Source organism: Pelodiscus sinensis, chromosome 16 (assembly GCF_049634645.1).
Source record: "Pelodiscus sinensis isolate JC-2024 chromosome 16, ASM4963464v1, whole genome shotgun sequence".
Classification (NCBI taxonomy): Eukaryota; Metazoa; Chordata; order Testudines; family Trionychidae; genus Pelodiscus; species Pelodiscus sinensis.
In genome coordinates, this window is record NC_134726.1 from 39,936,837 (window position 1) to 39,964,266 (window position 27,430).

Sequence of the window (27,430 nt, forward strand, 5' to 3'; positions counted from 1 at the left end):
TGAGAGGCCCGCCTCGGCCGGAGGCAAGGGAGCTGCAGGCGCCCAACTGCCCAGGGCAAGGGGCAAAGCCTTGAAGGGGTGGGGGGGAGTGTTTCTTGCCCATTTCATACCTGCCCTGGGCTCCGCTCTGCAAAGGGGAGTGGGCTGCTGGGTGCCTGCTGGGGGACACCTGGCCCTGGGCCCTGCGGGGAGGGGGGGTGCTGGGACGGGGGCTTGCTGCAGGAGGGGGGTGCTGGGACGGAGGGGCTCGCTGCAGGGGGGTACTGGGACGGGAGGGCTCGCTGCAGGGGGGTGCTGGGGCGGGGGGTTCGCTGCAGGGGGGTGCTGGGACTGGGGGTTCGCTGCTGGGACGGGAGGGCTCGCTGCAGGGGGGTGCTGGGGCGGGGGGTTCGCTGTAGGGGGGTGCTGGGATGGGGGGTTCGCTGCTGGGACTGGGGCTCGCTGCGGGGGGGTGCTGGGGCGGGGGGCTCGCTGCAGGGGGGTGCTGGGGCGGGGGGCTCGCTGCAGGGGGAGGTGCCGGCCGGGCGCGGACACGCCCCGGAGGAAGCGGCGCCGCGGGGAGGGCTGCGGGTCACTGGGCGCGGTGGCGGCCCCCCCAGCCCAGGCGGCTGCACGTGGCGCCCCGGGGCCGCCTCCCTCGCGGCCGCTGCGTCAGCTGCGGGGCCGGGGCGGGGCCGCTGTCTCCTGCCGGGGCCGGGCGCGTCTCCATGGCTGGGCCGGACCCGGGGGCGCTGGAGCTCTGGCTCCGTGAGTAGCGGGGGGTGGGACAGTCAGACCGGGTGCCCCGGGGAGGAGGGTGGGACGGACGGGCTGGCTGCCCGGGGGGGGGGGGACGGACGGGCTGGGTGCCCCGGAGGAGGGGGGGGGACGGGCTGGCTGCCCGGGGGAGGGGAGGCGGGGGGACGGACGGGCTGGGTGCCCCCGGGGCGGGGGGACGGACGGGCTGGGTGCCCTGGCAGCAGGTTGGACAGTCAGACCGGGTGCCCTGCAGAACTGGTGGTTCCCCCTGGCCCTCCAAGCGCCTTGCTGCAGGCCGGGGGCCGGGGCAAGACCAGCGGGGTCCCTGTCGCTGCCTCACGGCGAGCAGAGCTCCCGGCTGGCTGGGCAGAGCTGCCCCGGGGAAGGGCCGGGCAGTCGCGCCGGGGCACCCCCCTCTGGCTTAGGCGGTGGCAGGGTGGGGTGAAGTTAGCCCAGTTGCTCCCGGGTGCCGGTCTCCGTGGCAGGGTAAATAGCAGGGGCCTGCTTGTGCGCCCCGCTGGGCTACGGCGGCCCCGCCGCTTGAACCGGGCACGGTCACGCTGTGCCGGGGTGTGAGACCCAGCAACGCACGTTACCGCGGCCGGGGACACGCTCCCCCCCTTGCGACGGTGGAATAGTTACGCCGACTGGAGCGCTCTCCCCTTCGCCAGACGCGCTGCACCAGGGCGCACGGCCGGTTGCTTGGCCCTGAGCGCAGCGCTCCCTGGACGGTCCCCACTGGCGTGTGAGCAGGATGCTCAGTGGGAAGAGGAAGTCGCACGTCGGCGGGGCTGTCAGTTCGGGGTGTCGGGAACAGCGCGGCAAGGGGAAGGCTCCTCGGAGCTGCCCAGAACTTCCCGCGCTGCGGTCAGAGTGAAACGCGAGCCCCGCAGGGGAGTAGGGGGCTGGCGATGTGACAGTTTGGGGCTTTGGGGCAGCTTAGAAGAGGCACAAAGTGCTGCCCTGCCCGGCTCAGGACAGTCACGGCAGTGTCAGCTATTTGCTTTTAAATTCCACCCGGTGCTTGGGGGCCAGCTTTCAACGCTGCCTCTGTTTCCCTGACACCTGTCAGACCTTGCGGGGGACAGGGCTGGATTTGCAACTTCTGCCCGGCCGAGACCTCTGGGTGTAAGTTTCCTTCATGCAATTACTGGCCAAAGTGTGGTCATAACGGCATTACCCACGGTCGGGTCGCTGTGCTGGCCTGCCTGTCTGGCCTGTCTCGCCGAGTTCCAGGTTGTAAAATGCAGCCTTGAGCTAAGGCCCTTCTGCACACACCTGGCTCCCTGGCCTGCTGCTGGATTGCAGGACAATGTGCTTTGTTTGGTCATTTTAAGCCATAGAGGGTACAGTGTACACAGCAACAGTATTGCGAAATCACTTAGGGCACGTCTAAACTACATTCCTCTTCCAAAAGAGGGATGTAAATGAGCCCAATAGAAAATGCAAATGAAGTGCGGATTTACATATCTCGCACTTCATTTGCATAATTGCATGCAAGCGCTTTTTCGAAAAAGGATTTTTTGAAAAAGAAACTGCAGTCTAGACGGGGTTTTTTCGAAAAAAAACCCCCTCTTTCAAAAGAACCCGTACTCCTGAAAAAATGAGGAATAGGGTTCTTTCAAAAAAGGGATTTTTTTCGAAAGAACCCCGTTTAGACTGAGTTTTTTTTAAAAAAAGCACTTTTGCGTGATTATGCAAATGAAGTGCGAGATTTGTAAATTCATGCTTCATTTGCATTTTCGATTGGGCTCATTTACATTCCTCTTTCGGAAGAGGAATGTAGTTTGGACACTGCCTTAGCGTTAACTAGCAGCGTCGCCCATTGATAACGGTCAGGTGGCCGCGCCGGGCGCGAGGGTGGAGCCTGGAGGGGTTTCAGGGGGAGAAGGGATTTTGGGCTGTCTCAGCAGCCGGTCCCTTGCAGGCAGCTCTCTGAAATGGTCTTTTCTTCCCGGTAAGATAAAGCCACTGACCCCAGCGCTGAAGAAAACTGGGAGTGTATCCGGCAGTTCTGTGCCGAGGTGAATGCAGACCCGGAAGGGTAAGCTGGACAGGAGGGCTCTTTGCGCTCTCTGCCTGCGCGCCTGGCCCGGAGCTGCTCTGTCCTCGGACGGGAAGGAGAATCTGCACCTGCCGTTTTGGAAAGCCCTGGGCGCCTGCTAGGGACTGGGGCTCGCGGAGCTGCCTGTGCGCGGAGTGGGGAGCGAGAGTGGCCAGGGTGTTGTGACTGTGGTGATCTCTGGCAGACCGAGAGGGAAGGGCTTTTCGTCTCGCATGAGACTGGCCCTGCCCCCTCTCAGCTCCCACCCAATCCCTGTGCTCCGAGTGGGCTGCTGAGTTCTGGGCTGAGTTGCAGAGAAGACCTGAGCATCCTTAGTTATTGCTGATTTCGGGGGGGGGGGGCGGGGGAGTGAGGTCTCCACCAGGGCTTTCCCCAGCCCTGCTGCCCGTGGGCTCACGCTGGTAAGTGCAAGGGCCAGCTGGGGTCCCTGCGCTAGCATTTCTGCTCAGCAGATGCTGCAGTTTCTGTCTGCAGGACTGGCCCGTTCTGCCTCATGAACCTCCCTCCCCTGGGACACTGGACCAAGGGGCCAGCTGTGATGAGCAGCAAAGCTGAGCCCTTCTGCTAACTGCTCAGTGATCCTCTTGGCCCAATGCTTCTGTGCAGACCCTCCTTCCCCATCCCGTTTTCCACTCCCGGGGCCAGCCCTCGGGGCAGCTGGCATCAGCTTTTGCGGGACGCTTCTGGCTTCCATTCCTGCCTTAGCCCTTTCCTCACTTCTTGGGTATGGCCCCAGCCTTGTGCGGGGTGGGGCTGCTGGGATGGAATGTGGCTGGGAACGTGGGAACTGCCCTTCTCTTTGCTGGAAAGTAGCAACGTTTGGTTTCCCTGAGACTTCCTGCCTGCATCTTCCCCCCAGCCCGTCCCTTGCCCCCCGGCTGCTAGCGCACAAGATACAGTCGCCTCAGGAGATGGAAGCTCTTCACGCCTTAACAGTGAGTGCAGACTCGGGGGAGAGGGGGAGGACGTGGGAATTACTTCCTGGGGTAGATTTCTGTATCGGCCTCTTCTAAAACACACGGGTGTCTCTCCCCTTTAAACTTCCACGGTGTGTCCAAAACGGTAGCCCTGTTCCTCTCTCTTATCATCATCACCAGGGTTCCTTGTGCATTCGTGGCTGTGAGGTTCCCAGCGATTCCGTAGTCCTCAGTAATCCTCTTCATAGCAAATATTAATGTCCCTAATTACTGTCTAATCTGGCCTGGCTCCTCCCTCCGGACCCACCGCTCTCCTTGCGGTTCCCTCCCCAGGCACCTGACGGGCAGGGGTTGCGGGTTCTGCCAAAATGTCTTTTGCTCTTTCTGTGTAAACAAATGTCCGACAGGGACCAGGCTGAGGCCTCTGCCTTCCTCTCCTCCCTGTGGCCACGCGCAGATTTGGAGCCTGGCTCCTGGAGGTGAGACGCCATTGGACATCAGCTCCCTGTGCCACTCGGCTGCTGGAGCTTACGGCCCAACTGTTGTGCGTGATGGCTATGGCAGGAAATGCCTTCGCCGTCGTCCCTGCCTGTGTTTGTACCCAGGAAGCGCTGCCGGCTCTTGCCTGTTTGTTTTACATGGGTGAAAGTGAATGATGAGTGCCAATGGCCCATGTCTCCCAGGGACTCCCCTGTCTCTGTGTCTGTGCCGCTCACAGCCGCCTAGAACTTGGTCTAGATGGAAGGGGTTTCCCAGTTGCCTGGTGAATTTGTTTTATGTCTCCTGCTTCCTTCTCCACCCAGGTGCTGGAGACATGTGTGAATAACTGTGGGGAAAGGTTTCACAGCGAAGTGGCAAAATTCAGATTTCTGAACGAGCTGATCAAAGTGTTGTCTCCAAAGGTAAGAACATCAGAATGGCCAAACTGGGTCAGACCAAAGGTCCACCTAGTCCAGTAGCCTGTCTGCTGACAGTGGCCAATACCAGGTGCCCCAGAGGGAGAGATCACAACAGGTAATCTTCACATGACCCCTCCCCGTCACCCACATGCAGACAAACAGAGGCTAGGGACACCATTCCTACCCATCCGGGCTAATAGCCATTGATGGACCTAACCTCCATGAATCTATCTAGCTCTTTTTTGAACCCTGTTAGCCTTCACTGCATCCTCTGGCAAGGAGTTCCACAGGTTGACTGTGTGCTGAGTGAAGAAGAACTTCCTTTTATTTGTTTTAAACCTGCTGCCTATTAATTTCATTTCTTATATTGTGGGAATAACTTTTCCTTATTCACTTTTTCCACACCAGTCATGATTTTATAGACCTCTATCATATCCCCCCTTAGTCTCCTCTTTTCTAAGCTGAAAAGTACAAGTCTTTAGTCTTTCTTCATATGGGACCCGTTCAAATTCCTAATAATTTTTTTTGCCCTTTTCTGATCCTTTTCCAATGGCAATATATCTTTTTTGAGATGACCACTTTCGTACGCAGGATTCAAGATGTGGGTGTACTGTGGTTTTATATAGAGGCATTAAGATATTTTCTGTCTTATTCTCTATCTCTTTTTCCCCCTATCACAGTCAGTAGCACTATCCCTCACAGTCAGCATCATGTGTTTCTAGTTGTGCACATCCACACATGCCTTGGTGCATATAACAATATTTATTCCGCACATGGATGGAAACATTTAGCTGGAACAGTGCCCAGCAGACCACCTTCTTCTCCCACACTTGGCTTTCTGGGTGTCGTCTCCCTGTCTCTTTGGAAAGTAGCTGATAGGAATATGGATTTGAGTTTGAAATGCTTGCTGTACAGAGCAAATAAAGCTCTCCAGTTCACAGACACCTCCTGTAACAGTGGGGAAATGGAGAGCAGTTTACATCACTTGCTGTGCATGCTCCCCACCTTTGGATCAGACAGTCAGATCTGGACCTTGTCCTTAGTGCAGTAATTTAACAGTTATAGGGTCTGTCAGCCAGGTTTCATTGTAGTTAAACAACAAATAGGTTAAAGCAAATGCTTCTGTTGAGCTTGGAGTTAGGAAAACCAAGCTGGGGCAAAGTCACGAAGAATCGAGCCTCCTGTCTTAAACACCAGGTCTCTGTCTGTGAGCTCATAATAATGTCTGAGTTTATTAAAACAAAGAATTTTAAAATTCACATTTACTTGTCACCGTTTCTCCAGGTTGGTTTAACATTTTATTGAACTTACTAGGTGTTCGGATACTGTGGGAATGGGGACCCAGCAGTGTCTAGAAAGATAAAATGTGAGCACTGAAAACAGGCCTCTCAGTTTCACTCTTGTTTAGGGTCAGTTTTCAGTCTGTTTCGCTCTGGCTCTGGCCCAGGGCAGGGCTGCTCTCTCTAGGTTGTAGTGCTGAAGGGGGATGTTTACATCCAAGCAGGAAACTACTTTCAGCATAATTAAAAACAAACTAAAAATAATACTTTATATTGAGCCTGCATTTGGTAAAATCTGATCAAAGCAGCACTGAATGTGCCATCATTTTTGTACTGAGGGATTATTTTTATAAAATTCTACATATTTAATAATACAGCCCTTATATGTATAGCATGTAATTGTATGCGGAATGTTACCTTCTGTGAGGAGTACAGTTGACACAACTCTGAAGAACGAATTGGAAACCCATTTGCACCCCAGTCTCTGCGCATAAGCACTCTGGGCAGACACCTATCTGACAGAAACTTGCTGGTTATAATTATTTACTTTTTTGTTTTCAGTACTTTGGAACCTGGTCTGCAGAAAAAGTCAAATCAAGAATCATAGAAATAATGTTCAGTTGGACTGTTTGGTTTCCTCAGGAAGTTAAAATCCGGGACGCTTATCAGATGCTGAAGAAACAAGGTTTAGTTCTGTTACTTCAGTTTCCTTTTGTCACATCGAAGTCATGTGGTTTCAAACCACAAATAGCTGAGTAATGGTTTTAACGCTCACCCCATGTGATCTGACTTTTCCATAAATGATTATTTGTACAAGAAGAAGCTTTAAGGGACGGATTTAGAAAGGGGAGTTAGACACTTAAGGATGCCAGTAGACAACTGGTGAGATCAATTTAAATCCCTCCTCAGCAATTTAAATCCCATTAGGGGCCCGTGTGCAACTTTGTAATAAATATGATAATAATTAGTAAATCCCTAGCTCTTACATCGTGACTTTTCATCAGTCATTCTTAAAACATCTCGAACTTTTTCAATGTATTTATTTTCACAACAGCCAGGGATGTTATACCCATTGTATAGATAGGAAACTAAGGCACGGGGAAGCTATATGACTCCCTCCAGGGCATCCAAAACACCCGTGGCAGAGTAGGAAAGCAACCTGAAGACCATTGTGCCTACATAAGTCTGTCAATCTGTCCCAGATTCCTGCTACAAGAAGCTCCCGCGTTAGTTGTAAACGTTTGGCCGCTGGTTGGCCCCGTGTGCTGGCCACAAGGAGCTGGAGTGCGCTTGCCCAGCCCATTGAGGAAGCCGTGTGTGTGGTCTGCTGGAGGCGCTTGCTCGCTCTCGGTGGCTGGTGCGCTGCAGGGCGGTGGGAGGAAAGCGTGTGCTCTGAGGGGCGGGGCGGGGAATGGCCAGGCATTGGGGTGGGCGGCTGTTTGGTCGGCTAGGGCGGAGCGGGGGGGATAGAACGTGCTGCAGGACTAGCTGGGATCCTCTCTGCCCCTGAGCTGCAATGGGAAGCTCCGAGGAGCTGCCCCCAGCCTGGGAAAGGAGAATAACCCAGATTGCCCGAGGCAACCAGCGCCTCTTCCCGATGGGGGCGTGAGCAGCCCGCAGCCTGGGACTGCGGCTCCCGGGCGGGGCTGGCACTGGTGGGCATGGCAGCTCCCGGGGGCGGGCTAGACCAAGCGTGCGTGGACCCTCCCCGACGGTAGGAGGCCAGGGCGAGGTTTGAAGGGAGGGTTCGGGTTTGTTGGGAAGCCAGCACTAGGCCGGATCTGGGACAAGGGGGCCTGGCTCAGCTTGGGGGCCTGTGGATTCCCTTCCATCTGGCTCCCTCAGGCGACTCAGGGATGAGATTGTCTCGTGGAGCCGGGGGGAGAGTCTGCAGCACGTCCCCCCCGGGCTCTGAGGCCCCTGGCGGACAGCAGTGGGCAGTAAGCCAGTCAGGCTGGACAGCACCGAGCTCCCCAGACACCGCGGGCAGCCCTGCGTGGGCTGGCTGCATGCCGCAGTGGGATCGGCCGCCCCGCGTGTCTGGGGCAGTGCGAAGCAGACCACGGACACCTGCAGACTGGGGCAGCGCTGCTGCGTGTGAGCTGCCAGTGCCAGGTAGCCCGGTGGGGTGGGACAAGGGTCTCTGACTGCGAACAAAGAACGGAACCCTTCCCATGGGGCCGGGCCAGCGACCCCCACCCAGCTTTGAGCTCTCTGTCCCCATCTTCCTGGCCTAAAACCCTCCCTTCCCCTTTGGCTTGACCCCAGACACCCAGCTGAGTTGTGTGTCTCATCTTAGCAGATGCCTGCTTTGGAGTAGAGGCCAATGCCACTGGCTGTTCCCCCCCAGGCCTTACAACCGGGGGGGGGGGGCCTTCAATTGCCAGCAGGCACAGCAGAGGTTGGTAAGGTCGGTCCCCAGCTGAACGCTGCAGTGGACACGGGGCTGGTAGAATCTCTCTCTCTCTTACTTATTTCAGGAATCATAAAACAAGACCCCAAACTCCTGGAAGACAAAATTTTACCCCCTCCTTCTCCGAGACCTGGGGATTCTATTTTTGATATTGATGAAGAGAAATCCAAGGTAAATCTCTCTCTCCTGGCCAGGGGGGTGTGCATATGGTCAGTAGCATCCTGGGCCTTTGGAGTTCCAGAGAGAAGATCTCCTGAGCAATGCTAAGGCTTAGCACGTTTCCTGCTGCCCAAAGGCTGTCCGATAATTCTCTGCCCCCCCTTAGCCAGGGAGGTATCAGGATCTCTGTTTGGAGATAGGGAAACAGAGGCACAAAGGGCGAAGCAACGTGCCCTACGCCAGAACTAGGATTTCTTTTTCTGTTTCTCACCTGTTTTCCTTAAAATCGTAAGAACCAAAGGTCCACCCAGCCGAGGTCCTGTCTGCCCACGGTGGCCAGGGCCAGATACCCCAGAGGGAGGGAACAGAGCAGGGAATCCTCACGTGATCCCTCCCCCGTGGCCCATTCCCAGCCTCTGACACACAGAGGCCAGGGACACCCTCCGGCTTTTAGCGCAGGAACAGCCGTTCTTGTGCAAAAGCTTGCGACGCGTCGGAACAGAGGGCTTCTCGCGCAAGTTATTCCTCTCCCCATGAGCTCTTGTGCAAGAGGGCAGTGTGGACGGGCAACAGGGGTTTCTTGTGCAAGAAAGCCCTATGGCTAAAATGGCCATCAGAGGTTTCTTGTGCAAGAGCTTTTGCACAAGAACTCTTGCACAAAACAGTTCTTGCGCAAAAAGCCTGCAGTGTAGATGTAGCCTCCCTGCCCAGCCTGGCTAGTAGCCAGTGATGGACCTGTCCTCCCTGAGTGTAGCTGTCTCTTTTGTGAACGCTGTTGTACCCTTGGCCTTCACAATGTCCTGTGGCAGGGAGTTCCCCAGACTGTGGGCATGTGAAGAAATGCTTCCCTTCCTCTGATTTAACCCTTATGACCTGCTGACCTCCGTTTGCTTCCCCGCTGATGTGTGCAGGCAGCAGCACGAGCTCAGTGGGGCGGCAGCCGTGCGACCCTGCTCAGACCGTGAGACTCGAGTCTGCGCGTCTGTAGGGCTGTTGCCCAGCTCGGGCTGGAGGGCCCCGCGCACGTCTGCACTGATTGGGTGGGTGGCTGCACCGTGGTGCCCTGGGGCTGTCGCTCACGCTGCCTCCGCTCCACAGCTTTTAGAGAGGCTTCTAAAGAGCAGCCACCCCGAGGACCTGCAGGCAGCCAACAGGCTGATCAAGAGCATGATCAAAGAGGTAGGCACCGCTGAGGCGGGCGGGGAAGTAGGCAGGGGTGGGGGAGAAGCAGAGGCAGGCGGGAGGGGAAGCTGAGGTGGGAAGGGAGGCAGGTGGGGGGGGAAGCCGAGGTGGGCAGGGAGGTAGGCAGGGGGGCAGGGGCGGGGGGGGAGGCAGAGGCGGGAGGGAGGCAGGCGGGGGGGTAGCCGAGGTGGGCGGGGAGGTAGGCAGGGGCGGAGGGGAAGCAGAGGCAGGCGGGAGGGGAAGCTGAGGCGGGGGGGAAGCAGAGGCAGGCGTGGGGAGGCAGATGCGGGAAGGGAGGCAGGCGGGGGGGGGGAAGCTGAGGTGTGCGGGGAGGTAGGCAGGGGGGCAGGGGTGGGGGGGAAGCAGAGGCAGGTGGGGGGAGGCAGAGGCGGGAGGGAGGGGAAGCCGAGGCGGGCGGGGAAGTAGGCAGGGGTGGGGGGGAAGCAGAGGCAGGCGGGAGGGGAAGCTGAGGCGGGGGGGAAGCAGAGGCAGGCGGGAGGGGAAGCTGAGGCGGGGGGGAAGCAGAGGCAGGCGTGGGGAGGCAGATGCGGGAAGGGAGGCAGGCGGGGGGGGAAGCCGAGGTGGGCGGGGAGGTAGGCGGGGGGCAGGGGTGGGGGGGAAGCAGAGGCAGGCGGGGGGGAAGCAGAGGTGTGCGGGGAGGTAGGCAGAGGGGCAGGGGCGGGGGGGAAGCAGAGGCAGGCGGGGGGGAAGCTGAGGCAGGGGGGAAGCAGAGGCAGGCGTGGGGAGGCAGATGCGGGAAGGGAGGCAGGCGGGGGGGGAAGCCGAGGTGGGCGGGGAGGTAGGCAGGGGGGCAGGGGCGGGGGGGAAGCAGAGGCAGGCGGGGGGGAAGCCGAGGCGGGAGGGGAGGCAATGTCACAGCCTGGTTCCAGCAGTGACCCCCGGAAGCACCGTGTGCATGTGTCTGCCACTGCTCGCAGCCAGCGTTGCCTGGGGGAAGCAGTGTGTGCAGCGGCGGCAGGGGCGGGAGTTGTGCAGCACAAGCTGGTGCAGCTGGAGTGGAGTTGGCCCCGTGCAGAGGGCCAGGCCGCGGGCTGGGGAGCGTCGCTCGGCCCGTAGCCCCGGGGAGGCCTTGTGCTGCGCTCCGGCGGGTGCCTTTCGCCCGCAGCGTGTAGCGGTTCAGTGGGGCCGTCTGGCCCGGGCTCCGTTCTGTGATGGACGGGTGACGTCACTGGCCAGGCTGGCCGAGCCATCGGCACAGCGCGGGGGGAGGTTCTTGGCTAACTCAGGGATTTCACCCCGTTGGCCTTTGGTTTCTGTTGTCTCAAAGGAGCAAGAGAAATCGGCCCAGGTGTCCAAGAGACTGGATGCCATTGGGGAGGTTCACAGCAACGTTAAGCTTCTGGATGAAATGCTGAGCAGCTACCGGAGGCAGGAGTTACCCACGTCTGACCTCCAGGATCTGCAGGTGAGTGACTCCAGCCTGGCGTCACTGGGGGTGTCTAGCAGCTAACACTGGGGGCAGAGCTGCCCATTAATCAGTACATGTGAGTGTGGTCACCAGCAGGGGTGGACCCCTCCCTTGGGGGGGTAAATCCGGGAATTCCCTCCAGGCCAGCTGCAGGCAGCCAAATCGCTCAAGTCCAGACATGGGCTGGAAGCTGGAGATGCCTGGGACCCCCCAGCTCCTGCCATCTCCCTCCCTCGGCCCAGTGGCCGCAGCAGTTTTGCTTCTGAGCATAAATACAAGTTAGGGGAACTTGCGAGCCGGCTCCTGGGGCCGGTCGAGAAGCTGCCTGGCTCCCAGCCCCTGAATATGCACGAGCACGGCGAGCGTGTTCCGGAAGCAGGAGGCGTTGGGGGTGGCTGCGTCGGAGCCGTGGGTGGGCTGCGGAGGCGGGAGGCTGTGCTCAGGATGGGCGCGCGGGCCTGGCGCTGCTGCTGGGCGGAGCTGCGAAGGGCACGTTCGCTGCCAGCGCCGAGTTCCGAGAGGCCGGCTGGATTCTGTTCCTTTTAAGCTGGAGCGTGCTGCCCCCAGGGCCCGCCTGTGCGCGTGACGGGGGGGAGGCTCGGATGGGAAAGGTGCAGTACGGAGCTCACCCTTCTCCGGCGCCGGCAACGCCTCCGCCGGGCACGGAGCCGACGCGCAGGCTGCATTTGCTGGGCCGCCTTCCCGCCCTCGGTTCTGTCCGGCGCCGGGGGACCGGGCCGCTGCTCTGAGCCGCAGGTGGCCGACTCTGTTTGCTTCCCCAGCGCCTGTTTGAACGCAGCGAGAAGCTCAGGCCGCTGCTCTTCCGCCTGGCCAGCGAGACCGTTGACGACGACGAGGCTTTGGGTACGTGCTGCTCTTCCCCGCCCCTGAGCTCCCCGGCCTCCTGTCGTGGTGCAAGCAGGCGCTGTCTGGCCCTCCCGGGGTTACTGGAGCGGCCCCCCATTCCTAACCAGCACGGCCCCTGCTGTTCCTCTCCAGAGCCCGCCAGCCTTGGAACTGCGCAACCCCCCTGCGCGGCCGCGCCAGCCCGGACCCAGCCTCAACGGCTGCCTTTGTGGGGAAGTGTAAACTGCCCCCCCCCCCCGCTAAATCAAGAGCCGAACACTCCCCGTGCTTTGGGGGGCAGGTCTGAGGCGGCGCCATCTCCCTCCTGGGGGGCGCCTGCCCTGTAGCCTCTCCCATCGTTTTGGCTCCCAATGATGGCGCTCCCTGGAGTCGGGAGGCGAGTAGGCCCTGGGCTCAGGCCCTCAGGCCCTGCCTTCCCACCTCAGGATAGCCTGCCCCCGGCCTCGGAGGCCCACCCCCCAGACGTCCCTCGGGCAGTAACAGCGTCTGGAGTGAGGATGTTCCGTTGAGCCCCCGCTCGTGCCAGGCTCCGGGCAGCGCCTCTGCTGGCTCTTGCTACAGTTCAAAGGCGGAAGCGCTGCCGGTTCCCCGCTGCCCCTTTTCCCCTTGGAAATGGTGCTGGGGGGAGCCGGCTCCTGCTGTCCCCTTGCCTCTCTCTGATAGAGGCAGCGAGTGGGGGGAAGCGACTAGTCGGGTCACTGGTCGACTCTCGGATAAGCATTTGCCTATCGGGAGTCGCCCGGTCGCTTGCGTCCCTGGTCTGGGGCCCGGTAAAGCCATCCAGAGAAATGAGCCAAAGCCATTTCTCCTTGTCCGCTTTGCTGACTCGGTCCCTGGGCCTGAGATAATCGCGCTTTGCGTCTCCAGCGCCTCCCGCCGGGGTTCCAGACCGTAGCGAGGTCCCTTCCCCCCCCGCCCGGGAGACAGGCTGCTGGTGGGGTCCCTGTTTTACACGTGACCGACACCCCTGGCAAAGCTGAGACCCCCAGCTGCAGGCTGCACCCCGGCCGGGCTCCGTGGGACAGCAATAAACGGGCTGATCTGGCTGCACATGGAGGCTGGTCAAACACTGCAATCTGTGTCTGGGGCAGGGCCGGCTCGGGGCAGCGCTGGTGTCCTCAGGGAGGCTGACCCATCCCTCTCCCCGTTCCGCCCCCAGCACGCCCAGGGGCCAGTTCAGTGCCGGCCCTGCTGTTTCTGGTGCTCAGCGGCGCGGGCCATTGAGGCACAGCCCATGGGGCTCCCCGCTGTGGGGTGGGCCCCTTCCCACGGGACTGTGCTCCAGAATCTCAGCGTTCCCATACGATGGGTGTCGCCTGCCCCTTGACACGGTGGCCCGCCTGCGAACAGACAGTGACGCCGGCCCGGAGAGGCGAGCCCTGCCCACGCGCCCCTGCCCCTGCCCCTGCCCCAGCCCTGCGGGTTCTTGGAGTGGGCCATGCCACTGCTGCCTGGAGCCTGGCCTTTTGCTTTCGGTCTCCTTGTCCTGCTGGGGGTGCCAGGAGGGCGGCTTCCCCCCCGCGGGGACTTAACGCCAGAGCCCCTCCTGCCTTCTTCCATGGGAGCCGCGTCAGGCAGCCCGGCTCCTAAGCGCAGAGCAGACGGGCCCGAGGTGCAGGCTGGCCGGGGAGCCCAGAAGACGGAATGTGGGTCCAAGCTCTTCCCTTCCCTGTCGTGCACCAGGGGAAGGAGGCTCCGTGCGGGGCCAGCCGGGCAGAGCTGTAGGAGTGGAGGCCCCGGGTGCCTCCTTGCCGAGTGTATCATGCCCTGAGCGTATTCACCTCTGAGCGACAGCTGGGGCCGAGGGGTTCATGACTCTAGCGTCAGTGGGATGGGATTTTGGGGGTTGCTGCTGTGGCACTTGCCCTGGTACGGGGGAGAACGTGGAGCTACCTCTCCAGGGAGACCGCACGCAGACTGCCACCCAGGCCTTTGTGGGCGTGGGCACTTCCTGCAGATCTCCCTCGGAACGTGCAAAGGTGAAAACTGCCACGTGCGGCTGAGCTCTGTCCCAGGCTGGCAGCCCCGTCCAGTGTCACAGGAGAGCTTGAATCGGGGGGTTTCCGGGCATGTGCGTGACATCAGAGCCTCCCAGCTAGAAGCTGGTGTGAAAGGGACCTGTCCTCAGCCCCTGCACCAAGAGCCAGGGGGGCTTTGCCCGCCTGGGACGCAGACCTGGCTCTGGTGAGCCGCGTGGAACGTGGCCTGGCTCTGTGGTGAGCCGCGTGGAACGTGGCCTGGCTCTGTGGTGAGCCGCGTGGAACGTGGCCTGGCTCTGTGGTGAGCCGCGTGGAACGTGGCCTGGCTCTGTGGTGAGCCGCGTGGAACGTGGCCTGGCTCTGTGGTGAGCCGCGTGGAACGTGGCCTGGCTCTGTGGTGAGCCGCGTGGAACGTGGCCTGGCTCTGTGGTGAGCCGCGTGGAACGTGGCCTGGCTCTGTGGTGAGCCACGTGGAACGTGGCCTGGCTCTGTGGTGAGCCGCGTGGAACGTGGCCGCCCACTAGCCCTCCTGTTAGCGTAAGACAAGCTTGTTTCTCCTCTTTCCGCAGCAGAGATTCTCCAGGCCAATGACAAACTCACCCAGGCGCTCGGCTCGTACCGGCAGCTTGTGGGAGGCCACGCCCAGGGCCGGAGTTCGGCCACCAGCTCCACCGATGCCTCAGGTAATGGTCACAGGGGCCCCTCGGCGGTTCCTGGCTGGGTTACGGTGTCTGAAGGGTCTCGGGAGACAGGAGGCTGGGGCGTAGGGAGCACCGCTGGGGAAGGCCCTGAAATGCATAGAATAGCCCGTGGGGTTCCCACAGACACTGCCAAGCCTTTCAGTGAGCCCTGGGGGCCTGAGGCAAGGGGCTCTGTGGTTATCTGGGGCCCCCTGCCTCCGGCTAAGCAGTGCGCGGGTAGGGGCCGCTCTAGTGCTCTGTGCACTTCCAGGGAGACCTGCAAAGGCCAACGAAAATGGGCTTGCACCTCTGCTGCTTTCTCGGTGTCCAGGCCTAACGGCTGCGTGTTCCAGTCCAGTCCCAGGCTGGCGGACTCCATGGCTGGGGGCAGCGTGAGGGGATCTCCCCATTGCCCAGAGAGTGAAGGCGGAGCCATCGAGGGGGAAGGGATTGCGTTAGGCTCCGGATCGACGCGCCGGAGGTTGAGCTGGCGTTTGATTTAGCAGGTCTAGTAAGGCCCCGCTAAATGGATCGCTGAGGGCGCCCGTTGGCGCCGATCGCCTGCTCACGAGGAGTGAGGGAAGCTGACGGGAGCGTCTCTCCCGTCGCCCTCCTGCTGTGGGAACGGCGCCAGAGTGCGACTGCATACGACAATTCATGCAGCTGGAGTTGTGTATCCGAGTTCAGACTCGGCCCCTCGGGTGCCCCTGGAACAGGTTTTGCTGGTATCTCTGTAACGTGGAAGGCTAGCCTGGGAGACAGGCAGGGTGCCCGCTGTTAAGGCCAGAGGACAGACGCGCCCACAGAAGCAGGGAGCGCTGGACTGGACAGTGATGCTGCTAAGGAATAAAACAATCAGGAAACCCTTAAGGTTTCTTTCTACACCAAAAAGAAGCAGAGAAGGGCCCAGTCCCTCGTCTTATGAACCCGACAGCAGCTGGGCCTGGCCTGGGACGCAGCAGTGGCTCTGTCGGGCGCAGCATGTCAGGTGTCGCGGGGAGGCAGGCCGCCCGTAGGCAGAGACGTGTGAGCACGGCTGCTTCACCCCACTCCAGCCACTGGCTCCTGCCTGGCTCTTGAGCAGAGGTGGAAATAGCTGGGCTCCATCTCCCTTGTGGAGCCTGCCACTCGGAGCCGCTTGAACCCTGTTCAGTGCCCAGGACTGGAAGGGGCCTCGTGCTCCTAGCACCGTGCCAGGCCTCTCCAGATTTTCTAGGGTGTTTCCAGCTGTAGGGTTTTCAATACAGGTGTTCTAAAAGTGCTCACGAAAGCCCCCTCCCCTCTCCGCCCCGTGTGGTTCAGGTAAGCAGGGCTCTCAAGCTGGGGGTGGTGTGGACGCAACGTGGTTACCTAGGGGTTGTGAGCTGACAGATCCCGGGGCTGACACCCCCCAGGCTCCCATTTAATTAATTTGAAAGGGGGAGTCACTCAGAGGCTTGCTGTGGGAGCGGGGTCGCTAGTGCGAGGGTTCGAACCCTGCTGAGCTAGGCCAGGGCGCAGCCCAGGGGAGGGGCAGCTCTTTAACTCTCCCTCTCGCCCCGAAGCCCCTCGGTCCCCGCCGGGTGCTACGAAATGCTACACGCTGATCGACTTCTCCGAGCTGGATTCCAGGCCGGCGTCTCCCCCGGCGCGGAGCGGGAATGCGCCAGCCACCGCCCAGCGCAGCAGCACCTCTTCCTGCCTGCTGGACGAGGAGCTGATGGCCCTAGGTCTGTCCTTGGGCGCGGGGACGGGGCTGCCTTTGAGGGTTCGGGACGCGGGGGATCTTGAGGGTTCGGTGGGTTTCTCCTGAAGCTTGGTCTTGCCCCGCCCAGAGCCTGCTGAGTCCGGGCGAATGCTGGGAGGTTGGGGGAGTCAGGCGCGGTGCAGCGCTGCTGTTAGACCTCGAAGGTACTCGGCGGTGGGGAGAGCCCCGCCTGTGCTGACTGCTCTGTGTTTTGGCTACTGCCCTAGGGCTCAGCGATTCCCCCGTTGGACAGAGGCCGGCACCTGATTTCGGCTCCATGCAGGTGAGCGGCGTGCGTGCTGTCTCCTGCCCCGCCTGCCTGGCGCTGGCGATACTGGGCTGATCCGTATTCCTGGGAGGTGACGTGGTGTGTGCGCCACTGACCCCTACTGGACAGGATCAGCTCTGCACGTGCTCTGCGGTTAGAAGGGTGCTGAGCCCTAATGCCGTAGGCAGCTACGCCGGGGTCAAAGTCACTCACGTTTCTTACAGGTACTCTTGTTTGGCACCCTCAGAGGGGTGCGATCCCACAGTACCGGTAAGAAATTTAAGTGTGGGATGGAGTGTGAAGGGCTCAGGGCGGGGGTGGGGGGGTGAGGAGTCAGGGCAGGGAGTGCGGGGCTCAGGGCCGGAGGGTGATGGGGGAGGAGTGAGTGCGGGGGTGCAGGAGTCAGGGCAGGGAGTGCGGGGCTCAGGGCCGGGGGGGTGGTGGGGGAGGAGTGAGTGTGGGGGTGCAGGAGTCAGGGCAGGGAGTGCGGGGCTCAGGGCCGGGGTGGTGGTGGGGGAGGAGTGAGTGCGGGGGTGCAGGAGTCAGGGCAGGGAGTGCGGGGCTCAGGGCCGGGGTGGTGGTGGGGGAGGAGTGAGTGCGGGGGTGCAGGAGTCAGAGCCGGGGGTCTGAGGAGGGGCTCAGGGTGGAGGATGGGGGTGCAGGAGTCAGGGCCGGGGGTCTGAGGAGGGGCTCAGGGCGGAGGATGGGGGTGCAGGAGTCAGGGCCGGGGGTCTGAGGAGGGGCTCAGGGCGGAGGATGGGGGTGCAGGAGTCAGGCCGGGGGTCTGAGGAGGGGCTCAGGGCAGGGGACTGGGCGAGCGGGAGCAAGAGGAATGCTGCAGGCTGTGCTCTTCTCCCGAGTCAGAGGACGGAGAAGAAAAGCAGCAGGGACCCGTTATGTGCGGCTGCGGCCTCCCCCCTCCCAAAACAGCGGAGCGGGGCTCAGAGCTGGGGCAGTGCCAGGTGGGGGGGCGCGCTCCCGCCCAGCCCCTTGAACCGGCCTGGCGTACTTACTTACTCCCCCTAGGTAACCTCCGGGAGCCAGGCTGGGCGCGCTGCCCCTGCACTGCAGCGGAGGGCAGCAGGCGGCTGGGTTCTTGCCGGAGCGCTGCACCAGGCACACCGGCCGCCTTTCACCCCTGCTGCTAAGGGAAATTCTCCTTCCGCTTAGGGGGAGAGGCCTCTGCCGGCCTCGCAGCCCGCTGGGCCTGGCAGCGCAGGAGCTCAGCACCTCCTGGGCGTTGGAGGGATCTGCACACGCAGAGCCGCCAGCGGGGCAGGGTCGGGAGGAGGCAGCGCTCGGTGTCTCAGCCCTGGTCTGCGTGCGGCTGGGGTGGGCCTCGCCGGCGCCTGGCCCGTCATGGCCCCGTGCCAGCAGTGTCCGCAGGGCCCCCGGGGTTCTCTCTGTTTGGCAGGGTGCTGGGCACAGCGGCTGTCCTCAACCCGGCGTGCTGGGGGAGCACTGGCAGGGAGGCGCGCCGCACCGGAACGTGCTTCAGGATTGGGCAGGGCAGCTGCCTCCATCTCCGGTGACCGGGCCATTGCCAACGTAAGCCAACGGCAGAGCACGCTGGCGGGGGCAGGGGAGCCTGTTACACTGCCACCAGCCAGTAGGGGGCAGGCTGCCCCGCGGCCCACAGCTGGTCTCAAACACAAGGCCGGGCCGCTTTGGCGGCCGAAAGCACAGCTGAGTTCAGCAAAGGAGAGACGCCCGGAGGGCGGGTCCCTGCAGCTACTAGCCAGGGTGGGCAGGGATGCAACTGTGCTCCGGGTGTCCCTGAACCGCCAGAAGCTGGGATGGGGCGCCTGGGCTGGATCACTCGACGTTCCCGAATTCTGTTCATTCCCTTGGAAGCATCGGGCACGGGCTGCTGCCGGCAGACAGGACACCGGGCTGGACGCACCTGTGGGCTGACCCAGGCTGGCTGTTGTGATCTTCGTAACCTAGTTTTCTCTCCCCTCCCCCCACTTCCATCCATCCATCCAAAAATTGGGCCTTTTTCTGCCTCTCTGCCACTCGAATAACGCTCGTGGCAGCTTTCTCCACTTTTGGCCAGCGGGACGGGGAGACTGAAGCAGGGTTGTAGTGGAGCCTGGCTCCGGCGGCCAGGGAGAGCAGCTGCCAGCACCTGTCATGAAATCTGCTCGTGGCAGCAGACAGAGGTTCAGCCCAACGAACGCTGAAGCAGCAGCATCTCCCCTGTGGAATCACGTCTGCCTCCCACCATGACAGCCGCTCCCAGGGGCTGAGACAGTAGGTTCCTTGGCCCCTGCGGGGCGGAGGCTCAGGGCAGGGCGGACGCAGGCGAGGAAGGGGTCGGCGGTGTGATCTGGATGGTTTTTCTTCCAGGAGCTTGTCACCAGTGCAGCTGTCCCCGGCAGGCCTTCCGAGCGGCTTAGCTGCAGGCGCTTTGCTCCCTGACCCAGCCTTCGAGCTGAAACCTGCCGCTCCGTCGCAGCCAGCCTCCCATGCTGCTGCTCTGGCCGACCTTTTCGTCCCGCTCACTTCAGTGACACCGAGTAAGTGTCCCGGCTGTGCTCAGTGCAGCTTCTTGGCAGCCGGGATTGCGCGTGGGCGGAAAGGGCAGCTGGATGCGTTGCGGGGGGACTGCCCGGAACCTAGTCTGTCCGGCTCTGGAGATGTCTGTTGCCCTCCCTAGCCAATGGCCAGGCTGCCTGCTGCTCTCATGGTACAGAGACATCTTTCCCTGTTCTGCTCGGAGCAGCTCCCCGCCGGGCCTGGGCACCCGTCATGCCGGAGTCTGGCTCACCTGGCGCACGAGCAGGCGACCTGCCTTCCCTCGGCAGCGCTGGGCTCCGTTCCCTCTGCCTTTCCCTGGGGGACTGCGCCCAGGCAGCGAAGCCCAGCTGGGGCGCGTCGGTGTCATGCTCGAGGCCCAGCCCGGAGCTATAGAGAGAGACTCGGGGGCTTCGTTCCCTCCTTGTGTGCCTTCGGCGGGAAGGACTTCAGGAGACTTGGGGGCCTGGTGAGGGAGGTCCCTGCGGGAATCGGCGCTCGCAGCCCTGGCTGTAGGCAGGCTCGGGTTCCCTGCGCTCGGGCGCAGAGGAGCAGAACAGGTGTGCGAGTCCCCGTGGGCTTTGCCCTGGCTGGGATGCTCCGGAGGGGGGCGAAAACGTTTCCTTTCCTTTGTGCCTCAGTCTGTGGCTCTCCTGGCCCCTCGGGAAGGGGCGGGTCCCCCTTTCACTGTGTTCTGCCTCTGACAGGCACCGTCCCGCCAGTCACCGTGTATGATCAAAACGGACTCAAGGCCATGCTCCATTTCTCCAGAGACCCGGCCCCCGGGCGACCAGATGTGCTGGTGCTGGTGCTCTCCGTGCTGAGCACTTCTGCTCTGCCCGTGAAGGACGTTGTGTTCCAGGCCGCCGTCCCAAAGGTGAGACCGCGGGGCAGCTGCGCTGAGCGGAAGCCTGGCCTCTGGCTTAGGGGTTCCCTCGAGCACTGGCGGGGAAACCAGGCCGCTCCTGTCCGCGGCTCAGTGTGCAGCCCGCCCCTCTTCCCGGGAGACCCGGCCGGGTGCCGGGCCTAGCACTGAGGAAGCCACACATCCTGTCTGCCCCGTGCTCGGTTAAAGGCCCTGCTGCCGGGGCGTGCCTTTGGGGTACCGGGCGGTGGGGAGAGCCACGGCCGTCAGACCCCTGTGTGCACAGAGCCGCGGAACAGACCCCGGGGCTTGGCACGCTGGGCCTGTGCTCCATTCCCAGGGTTATGCCAAGGGCCCAACCCCGGATTTTGGAGCTCTGTCCCCTGGCTCCCTGCACGGTGCTGTCCTCTCAGGAGCACGGGCACGTTCCTGCCCCTGGCCTGTAGCCTTTTGCTCCCAAGTACAGCCAGCCCCTGGCACTGACCACTCCCTCCAGAGCCCACCTGCAAGCCTCCGCCCTAAGCCTTGTGCCAGAACCGGGACACCCTGCCCTGGGCTCCTGGGCTGGTAACAGCAGCTGCCTCCCAGGAGCCCTGAGGCCGCGTCTAGCAGCAGGGCGTAACTCGAAATAAGCGACGCAAATCGGGCTACGTGAGTGGTGCGGGGAGCGTCTACACAGCGCTGATTTCCAGAGCCCTCCTCCGCCTTCCCTTGCTCGTCCAGTAAGGCCTCCAGCTCGCCGTTATTCCGGAGTCCCTGCCGGCTAAGCTAGCGCGAAAGGACGTTGCTGTGTAGACGTACCCGGAGGGTTTCCGTTGCATGCTCCTCTCCTCCCTGAGCGCCGCTCCTGGAGCGCTAGTGTGGGAGTGGCGGGCAGGACCGGCCCTCGGGCGCCCATCTCCAGCGGGGATTAGACCGCGTCTCTTGTGCTCTCTCCCCGGCAGGCTATGAGCATAAAGCTGCAGCCGGCGTCTGGTTCTGAGCTTCCTGCCTTCAGCCCGTTGCTCCCTCCAGCCGTGATATCCCAGGTCCTGCTGCTCGCCAACCCACACAGAGTAGGTGGCAGCGGCTCGGAGTGCCAAGGGCAGGCGCCAGGGCCCTGAGGCTCGGGGGTCTGCCAGCAGGGCAGCGGCTCTGAGGAGCTCTGACTCATGGGGAAGTGGGCGCCATCAGAGGCTGCAAGGGCAGGGGGGATGAGCCAGGAGAGCCCAGCTGATGCTGCTTTCCCCCCTCTGCAGCCCGGTGGTCCCTGGGACTGAACGCTGGTGGAGCAGAGGGGACCCCAGATGGGCAACCCCGGAGGGTGACTCTGTGGTTAGTGGTGGTGAGGGCTGGGGGACCCTCAGCCATCTCTGTTGCCGGGTGCAGCTGCCCGAGCTCCCTTGGGTGCCTGTGGGACACGCCCCCCAGTGTTACCAGAGCGGTGTCCATTGCTCGCGCGTTGCCCTCCCGCGGCAGGGGACCCTTGGCATTGGCAGCGGGGGGGTGGCGGGGAGCAGGCCCCGTAACCTGCCCGGGTAACGCTCCTCTCTCCCCCGCCCAGCACCCCGTCCGACTGCGGCACAAGCTGACGTTCACGCAGGGCGGGCGGCCCTTCTGCGAGGTGGGGGAGGTGACTGGCTTCCCGGAGGCCGAGCTGTGGGGCAGGAGATGAACTGCTGGCTTGACGGAACGTGGACTTGCCGCATCGCCTTAGCCCAGCCGTGTGGGGAGGGGCAGCGAGAGCCTCGCTGCTCCTTCAGCAGGGGACGGAGGAGGCGCCCAGCACCCGGAAAGCCGGGGGGACTCCATGCTGGCCGTTGTGCTCGGGGCCCGCTCTCCTGCTCCTGCTCCGGCTCTCCTTGCCGGGAACTGGCCGGAGGGAGTGCAAAGCCGCTGCCTTCCTGCCGAGCTCAGCCGCCGTGAGGGAGGCAGGGTCGCCTCTCGGTGCCTGGCTGCTCCTCTCCTACCAGCATTTCTGCTTTCGGAGCCATTTCTCCTGCTCGCCTCTTGGAAACAAACCCTGCGCTCGGGCCGCTAGCGCCCAGCCGGAGCAGCTCTGGGTGCGGGGGTCGCCTTTCGGCAACGTCCAGGACCAGCGTGTGAGCCCCGGAATGGGACAACTGTGGCTTGAAACAGGGCCGGCTCCATTAGCCAAACCTGCCGGGCATTGCCCCGGCCTGTGGCCTGCAAGGCCCTGGCTCCTCGGCCCTTCCCGAGAGCCTCAGTGCCTTCTCAGCCGCTCCATTCCTGCAGGCAGGGCCCCTGCAGCCTGGGAGGCTGCCTGCAAAGCCACGGCCAGGAGGACTCATTTGGTGCTTTGAGGTATCAATTTCCCAGTGCTGGTCAGTGTTACAATTCAGTGGGGCATTGGGACCATGAGTGGGGGGCTGCTCCGGGCTGGGGCAGCTCCAGCCTTCCCGACCGCCCCCCCTCAGTTAACTGGTTAGGCATCTAACTGGTTAACCAATTCAGCGGGATTTTACAGCCCCACTTCCAGAAGACCCATTAGACAGTTGCACTTTTCAGGCCTTATGGCTCTGGGCTAGTCATCCTGCCTCCCAGTCAACCAGCTGCTTGGCTGCGGATTCCCGTGGGTCACAAGGGAATGACTGATAGGTGACAAAGCCAAGGAGTATAAAATGTTCCCAGGAGCACAGTGATCTGATTGGCTCCCTCACTTCCCAAACCCGAGTGATGTCACCAGCTCAGACTTGCCAGCTGGAGACTGATGGGCATTGTTGTCTGGGTTTTCACTGAGCAAGGCAGAGCTTCCCAGTGCAGTCACACTGGCCAGGCGGGGGCAAAGGCATTCACCCGCCTGGCTCGTCTCCCATGCCTCCCCATCTCCAGGCTCTGTCGTTTTGTGGGTAGAAATGCTAGTGGCATGTCAGGTGAACCCCAACATCCCAGAGGAGCAGGCCCCCTGGTGTGTCTGGCAGGCCAGGTGGACAGGGAGGCAGTAATGTGCACCCTGCACCTGTGCGTTTGCTACACACTTTTCATGAAATGGAAACCCTTGCCCAGCTGGACTGCAGGGACTGGTCCCTGGCCAGTGGGCCTCTGATCTTGGCAGAGCTTTGTTGAGACATTGATGCACCGAGTGATTTCTCCAGACAAGCTCTCCCCGAGGAGCAGCTCAGACGCCTTCGCATTGGAGCCCTGGTTCCACTTGTGCAGCCATGCATGTGGCTGTACGTTTCCACCCGCGTTCTGGGTGACTGTTGTGTCAGTCCCAGCAGCCGAGCGCAGGGGCCGGCCCCAGGCCCCCCGGTTCCTGCAATCCAGGTGGAGTGTCTGCTCTCCCCAGCGCTGACAGCCTGGATCCTGCAGTCCGCCTGCCCCCCACCCCATGGAGGAGTGTGCCCGGAGGGCAGCTCCCCCTTGCTCTCTGCCCTGCCAAGCCCCATCTGCTGGGGCTTCCCTAGGGCCGGGAAGCAGAGCAGAAAAGGCTCCTGTGCTGTGCCCAGCATCCCATGCGTCAGGGTCGAGCTATTGCTGAACTTGCACATTTCAATTCAGGTATTTCTGACACCTGCTCGTTGTCGCTGCTGCTGCTGCCTGAAAGCCGGGTCCCAGCGCGGCTCCAGCTTTTTATTAGAGCACTCGGTGCCCTGTGCAATCGGAATAAACAGCCTTTCCTTCGAGAGGTGCAGCCTGCGCGCAAGGTCTGTCTGCCGCCCGGGAATGGCGTTAGCCCACCCACTTCATTCAAACACGAGGAGCAGCGCTCCCCAGCCAGAGCTGCAGACAGGGCCCATCTGCTGTACTGGGAGCGGGCGGAGGAGACTGGGCTGGAAGCAGGGAGCACGGCTGGTTCACGGCAGGATCTGTGCTACGTCGTCCGCAGGGCAGCTGGAAGGGCCTTGGCGGTGGGGCTGCCAGGTGTCCAGTATTGAACCAGACAGTCGGGTATTTTTGCCTCCTGTCTAGTAAAAAAAAAAAAAATTCAGAAAGTACCAGACACCTAAAATGTCCAGGATTTTCTGGTTTTTTTCCCAGCCAAAGGCAAAAATCTTGGGTGCTTACCAGGATCTGCAGGGAGCCGCCAGCCTGGCGCAGGGAGGCGAGATAGTGGTGGCCACAGGCAGCCCGTTGGGGCCAAACAGCCGCCAAACAACCATGCTCGTTTCAAAACTATTTTTTTTGGCTCAACAACTTTGGTCTCCCCCATTTCCCCGGGCTCGTTGGGGGAAGGGGGCTGGGGGTTTGGTGGTTTTGGTTAAACCATCTGGCCGCGCCCCCGTTCTGCGGGTGCAGCCCTCCTCTCCCGCCATGGCTGGGCCCTGTCCGGGGTATCCCAGCCCCGCCCCTGGCAGGGGTCCGGTGGAGACCCCCCCCCCCGGGTAAGTGTCCCTGCAGCGATCTCGGCGCAGCGGGGAAGTGTCTGTGGGACGCGCCAGGGGGCGCTGCCTGGCAGTGCTCTAGGCCGGGGGGCGGGGCAGTCACAGGGTCCCCGCTCCGACGCGGCCCGTGCGCTGCGGAAGGGGCGGATGACGTAAGAGGCCCCCCAGCAGCAGCAGCCACGCGACGGCGCCTGGCCCGGCCCCGCCCTCCCGGACTCGGAGGAGTCACGTGGACTGTCTGCGGCGCGAGCTCGCGCCAGTCCCCGTGGCACGTGCCCCGGGCCGCCCCGCCCCCCCGCGCGGCCTAGATGGGAGGGGCCAGATCTGGGGGCGCCGCTACGGTGGCCGGCGCGTGGCGTTTCCCGGCAACCTTTGCGGCTCGTGCGGTTCGCGACGCGTCCGACATGGCCGCCGCCGGCGGGGACAGCGAGTGAGGGCCTCGCCCGCCGCCCCTCCCCCCCGGGCCTCGCGTGGGGCGGGGGCGTCTCTGCGCGCGCCGGGATGGATTTCTCCAAGTTCCTGGCCGAGGACTTCGAGGTGAAGCGCTGGGTGAACGGCGCCTTCCGGGCCGCGCAGCAGCAGGACGGGCCCGGCCGCGCGGACGCGCACGCGGCCACCCTGGTCATGAAGCTGCAGCTCTTCATCCAGGAGGTCAACGGCGCCGTGGAAGGTGCGCGGGGGCGGGGCCGGGGGGGCCGGGGGCGGGGCTCGGGGGGCTGGGCGTGGCAGGGGGCGGGCTGTGGGTTCGGGGGGCGGGGCGTGGCGGGGGGCGGGGCCGAGGGGCGGGTCTTGGCGAGGGGGCGGCGCCGAGGGGCAGGGGGCGGGGCCGATGGGGGGCGGGGGCGGGGCTTGGCAGGGCAGGGGGGGCCTTTGCGCGGGGGTCCAGGCCGGGCGCTGGATGCTTTTGGGACCAGCACGCGCTGTGTTTGCTTTCTCCCCCGGAAGCCGCGTGACCAGGCAGGGTCCCCGCACCACGCCCGGTGTGGGAGTGCGATGCGTGGATCGACCCGCCTTTGCGGGGGAGAGGGGCGCTTAATAATATGATTGTTCTTTGGGGGGCTTTGACTCTTCGTGCTGGTCTGCAATAGGATACGGGTAGGCGCTTTGAAAACTCACGCAGGACAAGAGCCATTTCCTGGTCATCTCGCTCCTGACCTGCAGCATCTCTCGGTACTCCAGCTCAATGGCTCTTCCCTTCTCTGTCCTCCTACCAGCCTCCCCCTGCATTGCTTTACATGCTTTGTCTACGCACTTACCAGAATCTCAGGAGATCCTCTCCAATATGCAGCAAATATCTGGTGTACCAGATTTTGAAATTCTAATTAGCTATACAGTAGAACAGGGCTACTCAACACATGGCCCGCAGCCCATTTGTTTGTGGCCCACAGTGCATTTTGGGTTTATGTGGGGCTCTACTTATGGCCCATGGGTGAGATTCTGTGAACACGGCCTCCACTGGGAACACGCTCCACAACAACGAGGCATCTCCCAGGCAGGGTGAGCACTGAAAGACACAAGCAGATTGGCTGGCTGGAACAGACGGGTACAGGGTGTCAAGGTTTCTAGTCCCCAGGGAGGAAGTACTGGGCATTATGTTAACAAAGCTATTTGTATATATTTGCATATATATTTTCACTTAAGTTGCGGCCCTTCGCATGTGTTGTGAGTATCATTGTGGCCCTCGGGGCTTCCAAAGTTGAGTAGCCCTGCAGTAGAACATCAGAGTTATGAATTGACTACACCTCATTTGGAACCAGAAGTATTCAATTAGGCAGCAGCAGCAGAGACCAAACAAAACAAAACCAACAACCAAGAAACAAAAGCAAGTACAGTATTGTGTTAAATGTAAACTACTAAAAAAAAAAAGGGAAAGCAACATTTATTCTACATAATAAAGCTTCAAAGCTGTTTAAGTCAATGTTCAGTTGTTATGGTTCTTTCAAAAATTCACATTTGTTCTGCGTTACAAATAGTCTCCAATTCCAAGGTATTCATAATCTGAAGTTCTTCCTTATCTTGAATGCTGTAATAAAGACTTATTGGACACCGCACTCCTTGGGAAGTTTGTTCTTCTCTGGGATCCCTTGTCGTTCTAGTGCTCTTTGTTTCTGCAGAAACAAGTCACCAGGCGCTCCAGAACATGCCCAGAGTACTGCGGGATGTGGAAGCCTTGAAACAGGAGGCCACTTTCCTAAAGGAACAAATGATTCTTGTCAAGGAGGATATTAAAAAATTTGAAGAGGACACAGCTCAGTCAATGAAGGTAACTATTTAGTGAGGGGACAAGTTGCTTCAGATTTCCAGTAGCTGCAAAAGTTACTGTTGAGTGAACTTGAAGACTCCGTTTTGGTTCACGCACTCTGTTTTGTGCAGCAGCCTGAACTTTAGTAGATGCCGACAGGGAAGGGAAACTGATTTCCTGCTCTGATATTTTCCTTTTTAAATTGCTATTGTCATCCTGTTGCACTGGAGCAAGTTCTGAGGCTATGAGTAGAGTCCTGCAAATCTGCAGATATCTGCTTTATATCCATAGGCATCAGTATCTGCAGCTGTCAGTATAGATATCCACATCTCGTTTTTGCAGATATTGATGTGGGTACAAACTTTGTATCTGCCCAAGGCTCTAGCTATGAGATCCTAGATGCACGGAACCGTTATGCTTTTTCCAAGCACTGAAGGCTCCTACAATCTGGTAGCTTCTCTGAACTTCAGTTGGATTGTCTTCGGGCTCAGCAGTTTGATACCCTATTAGCTGCTTTAGATTTGTAGTACTTTTGCAAAGAAGTGAAAAGTTCTGGAAATACTGACTTTTTTCTTATTGTTAATGAGTGATAGTGCTTATTAACTTGAAGAACTAATAGAACTGTCTAAAGCAGGATGTAGCATGGGCAGACACAATATAAACTTCCCTACAGATAGCTGATTGTATCTTGGTCCTGTGCTGCATCATTCCGGATAGTCAAGTCCAAGGCCTCTCTTATGCTGAAAATGATGCTGTCTGGTGGTTTTGTGATGTGAACAGATAGAGTAGGCTGACATCCCTAAAAGCATTTTCCTTGTTAACTCAGCCATATGCTGTGTACAGCTGGTCCCTGAGTTACGAACGCGTTATGGACCAAAC

General features: G+C 61.0%; 2 protein-coding genes and 1 long non-coding RNA gene across 5 annotated transcripts in view; 2 read left to right on the plus strand and 1 right to left on the minus strand.

The window, feature by feature from the left end:
* Positions 1 to 558: 558 nt before the first annotated feature.
* GGA2 (golgi associated, gamma adaptin ear containing, ARF binding protein 2) lies at positions 559 to 23,919 on the plus strand. 3 transcript variants are annotated; one of them, XR_012896222.1, is made up of 18 exons: positions 559 to 747; positions 2,701 to 2,782; positions 3,663 to 3,738; positions 4,524 to 4,622; positions 6,461 to 6,584; positions 8,380 to 8,483; positions 9,570 to 9,650; positions 10,942 to 11,079; positions 11,865 to 11,946; positions 14,498 to 14,611; positions 16,153 to 16,317; positions 16,562 to 16,617; positions 18,017 to 18,150; positions 18,952 to 19,121; positions 19,827 to 19,996; positions 20,929 to 21,039; positions 21,223 to 21,298; positions 21,528 to 23,919. XR_012896222.1 is itself a non-coding variant. In XM_075899948.1 (17 exons), exons 1-17 carry the CDS (start codon positions 708 to 710, stop codon positions 21,636 to 21,638), a joined length of 1,854 nt encoding a protein of 617 aa, XP_075756063.1. In that variant the 5' UTR covers positions 559 to 707; the 3' UTR covers positions 21,639 to 23,919. The 3 variants fall into 3 exon arrangements, 2 of the variants coding, with proteins under 2 accessions (XP_075756063.1, XP_075756062.1); XM_075899948.1 differs by lacking the exon at positions 21,223 to 21,298 and having other exon boundaries at positions 14,501 to 14,611; XM_075899947.1 differs by lacking the exon at positions 21,223 to 21,298 and having other exon boundaries at positions 561 to 747.
* LOC142818649 (uncharacterized) lies at positions 23,544 to 24,264 on the minus strand. Its single transcript, XR_012896224.1, has 2 exons — positions 23,993 to 24,264; positions 23,544 to 23,892 (listed from the first exon to the last, which is right to left on the minus strand). It is a non-coding gene; the product is annotated as an uncharacterized LOC142818649 (long non-coding RNA).
* A 355-nt stretch (positions 24,265 to 24,619) lies between these two features.
* The window catches only part of COG7 (component of oligomeric golgi complex 7), a 32,103-nt gene continuing 29,292 nt past the window's right edge, over positions 24,620 to 27,430 (plus strand). The window contains exons 1-2 of the mRNA XM_075899944.1: positions 24,620 to 24,979; positions 26,424 to 26,572. Of these exons, the coding sequence (XP_075756059.1) occupies positions 24,811 to 24,979; positions 26,424 to 26,572 (318 nt within the window). The 5' untranslated portion in view covers positions 24,620 to 24,810. The remainder of the gene's footprint in view (positions 24,980 to 26,423; positions 26,573 to 27,430) is intronic.

Excerpts from the sequence above, each read along its gene's own strand:
- GGA2 (XM_075899947.1), top strand. The coding sequence starts at position 708 with ATGGCTGGGCCGGACCCGGGGGCGCTGGAGCTCTGGCTCC. Across the intron at positions 11,080-11,864 it reads CTGACCTCCAGGATCTGCAG|CGCCTGTTTGAACGCAGCGA; the intron begins GTGAGTGACTCC and ends TTGCTTCCCCAG. Across the intron at positions 14,612-16,152 it reads CAGCTCCACCGATGCCTCAG|CCCCTCGGTCCCCGCCGGGT; the intron begins GTAATGGTCACA and ends CTCGCCCCGAAG.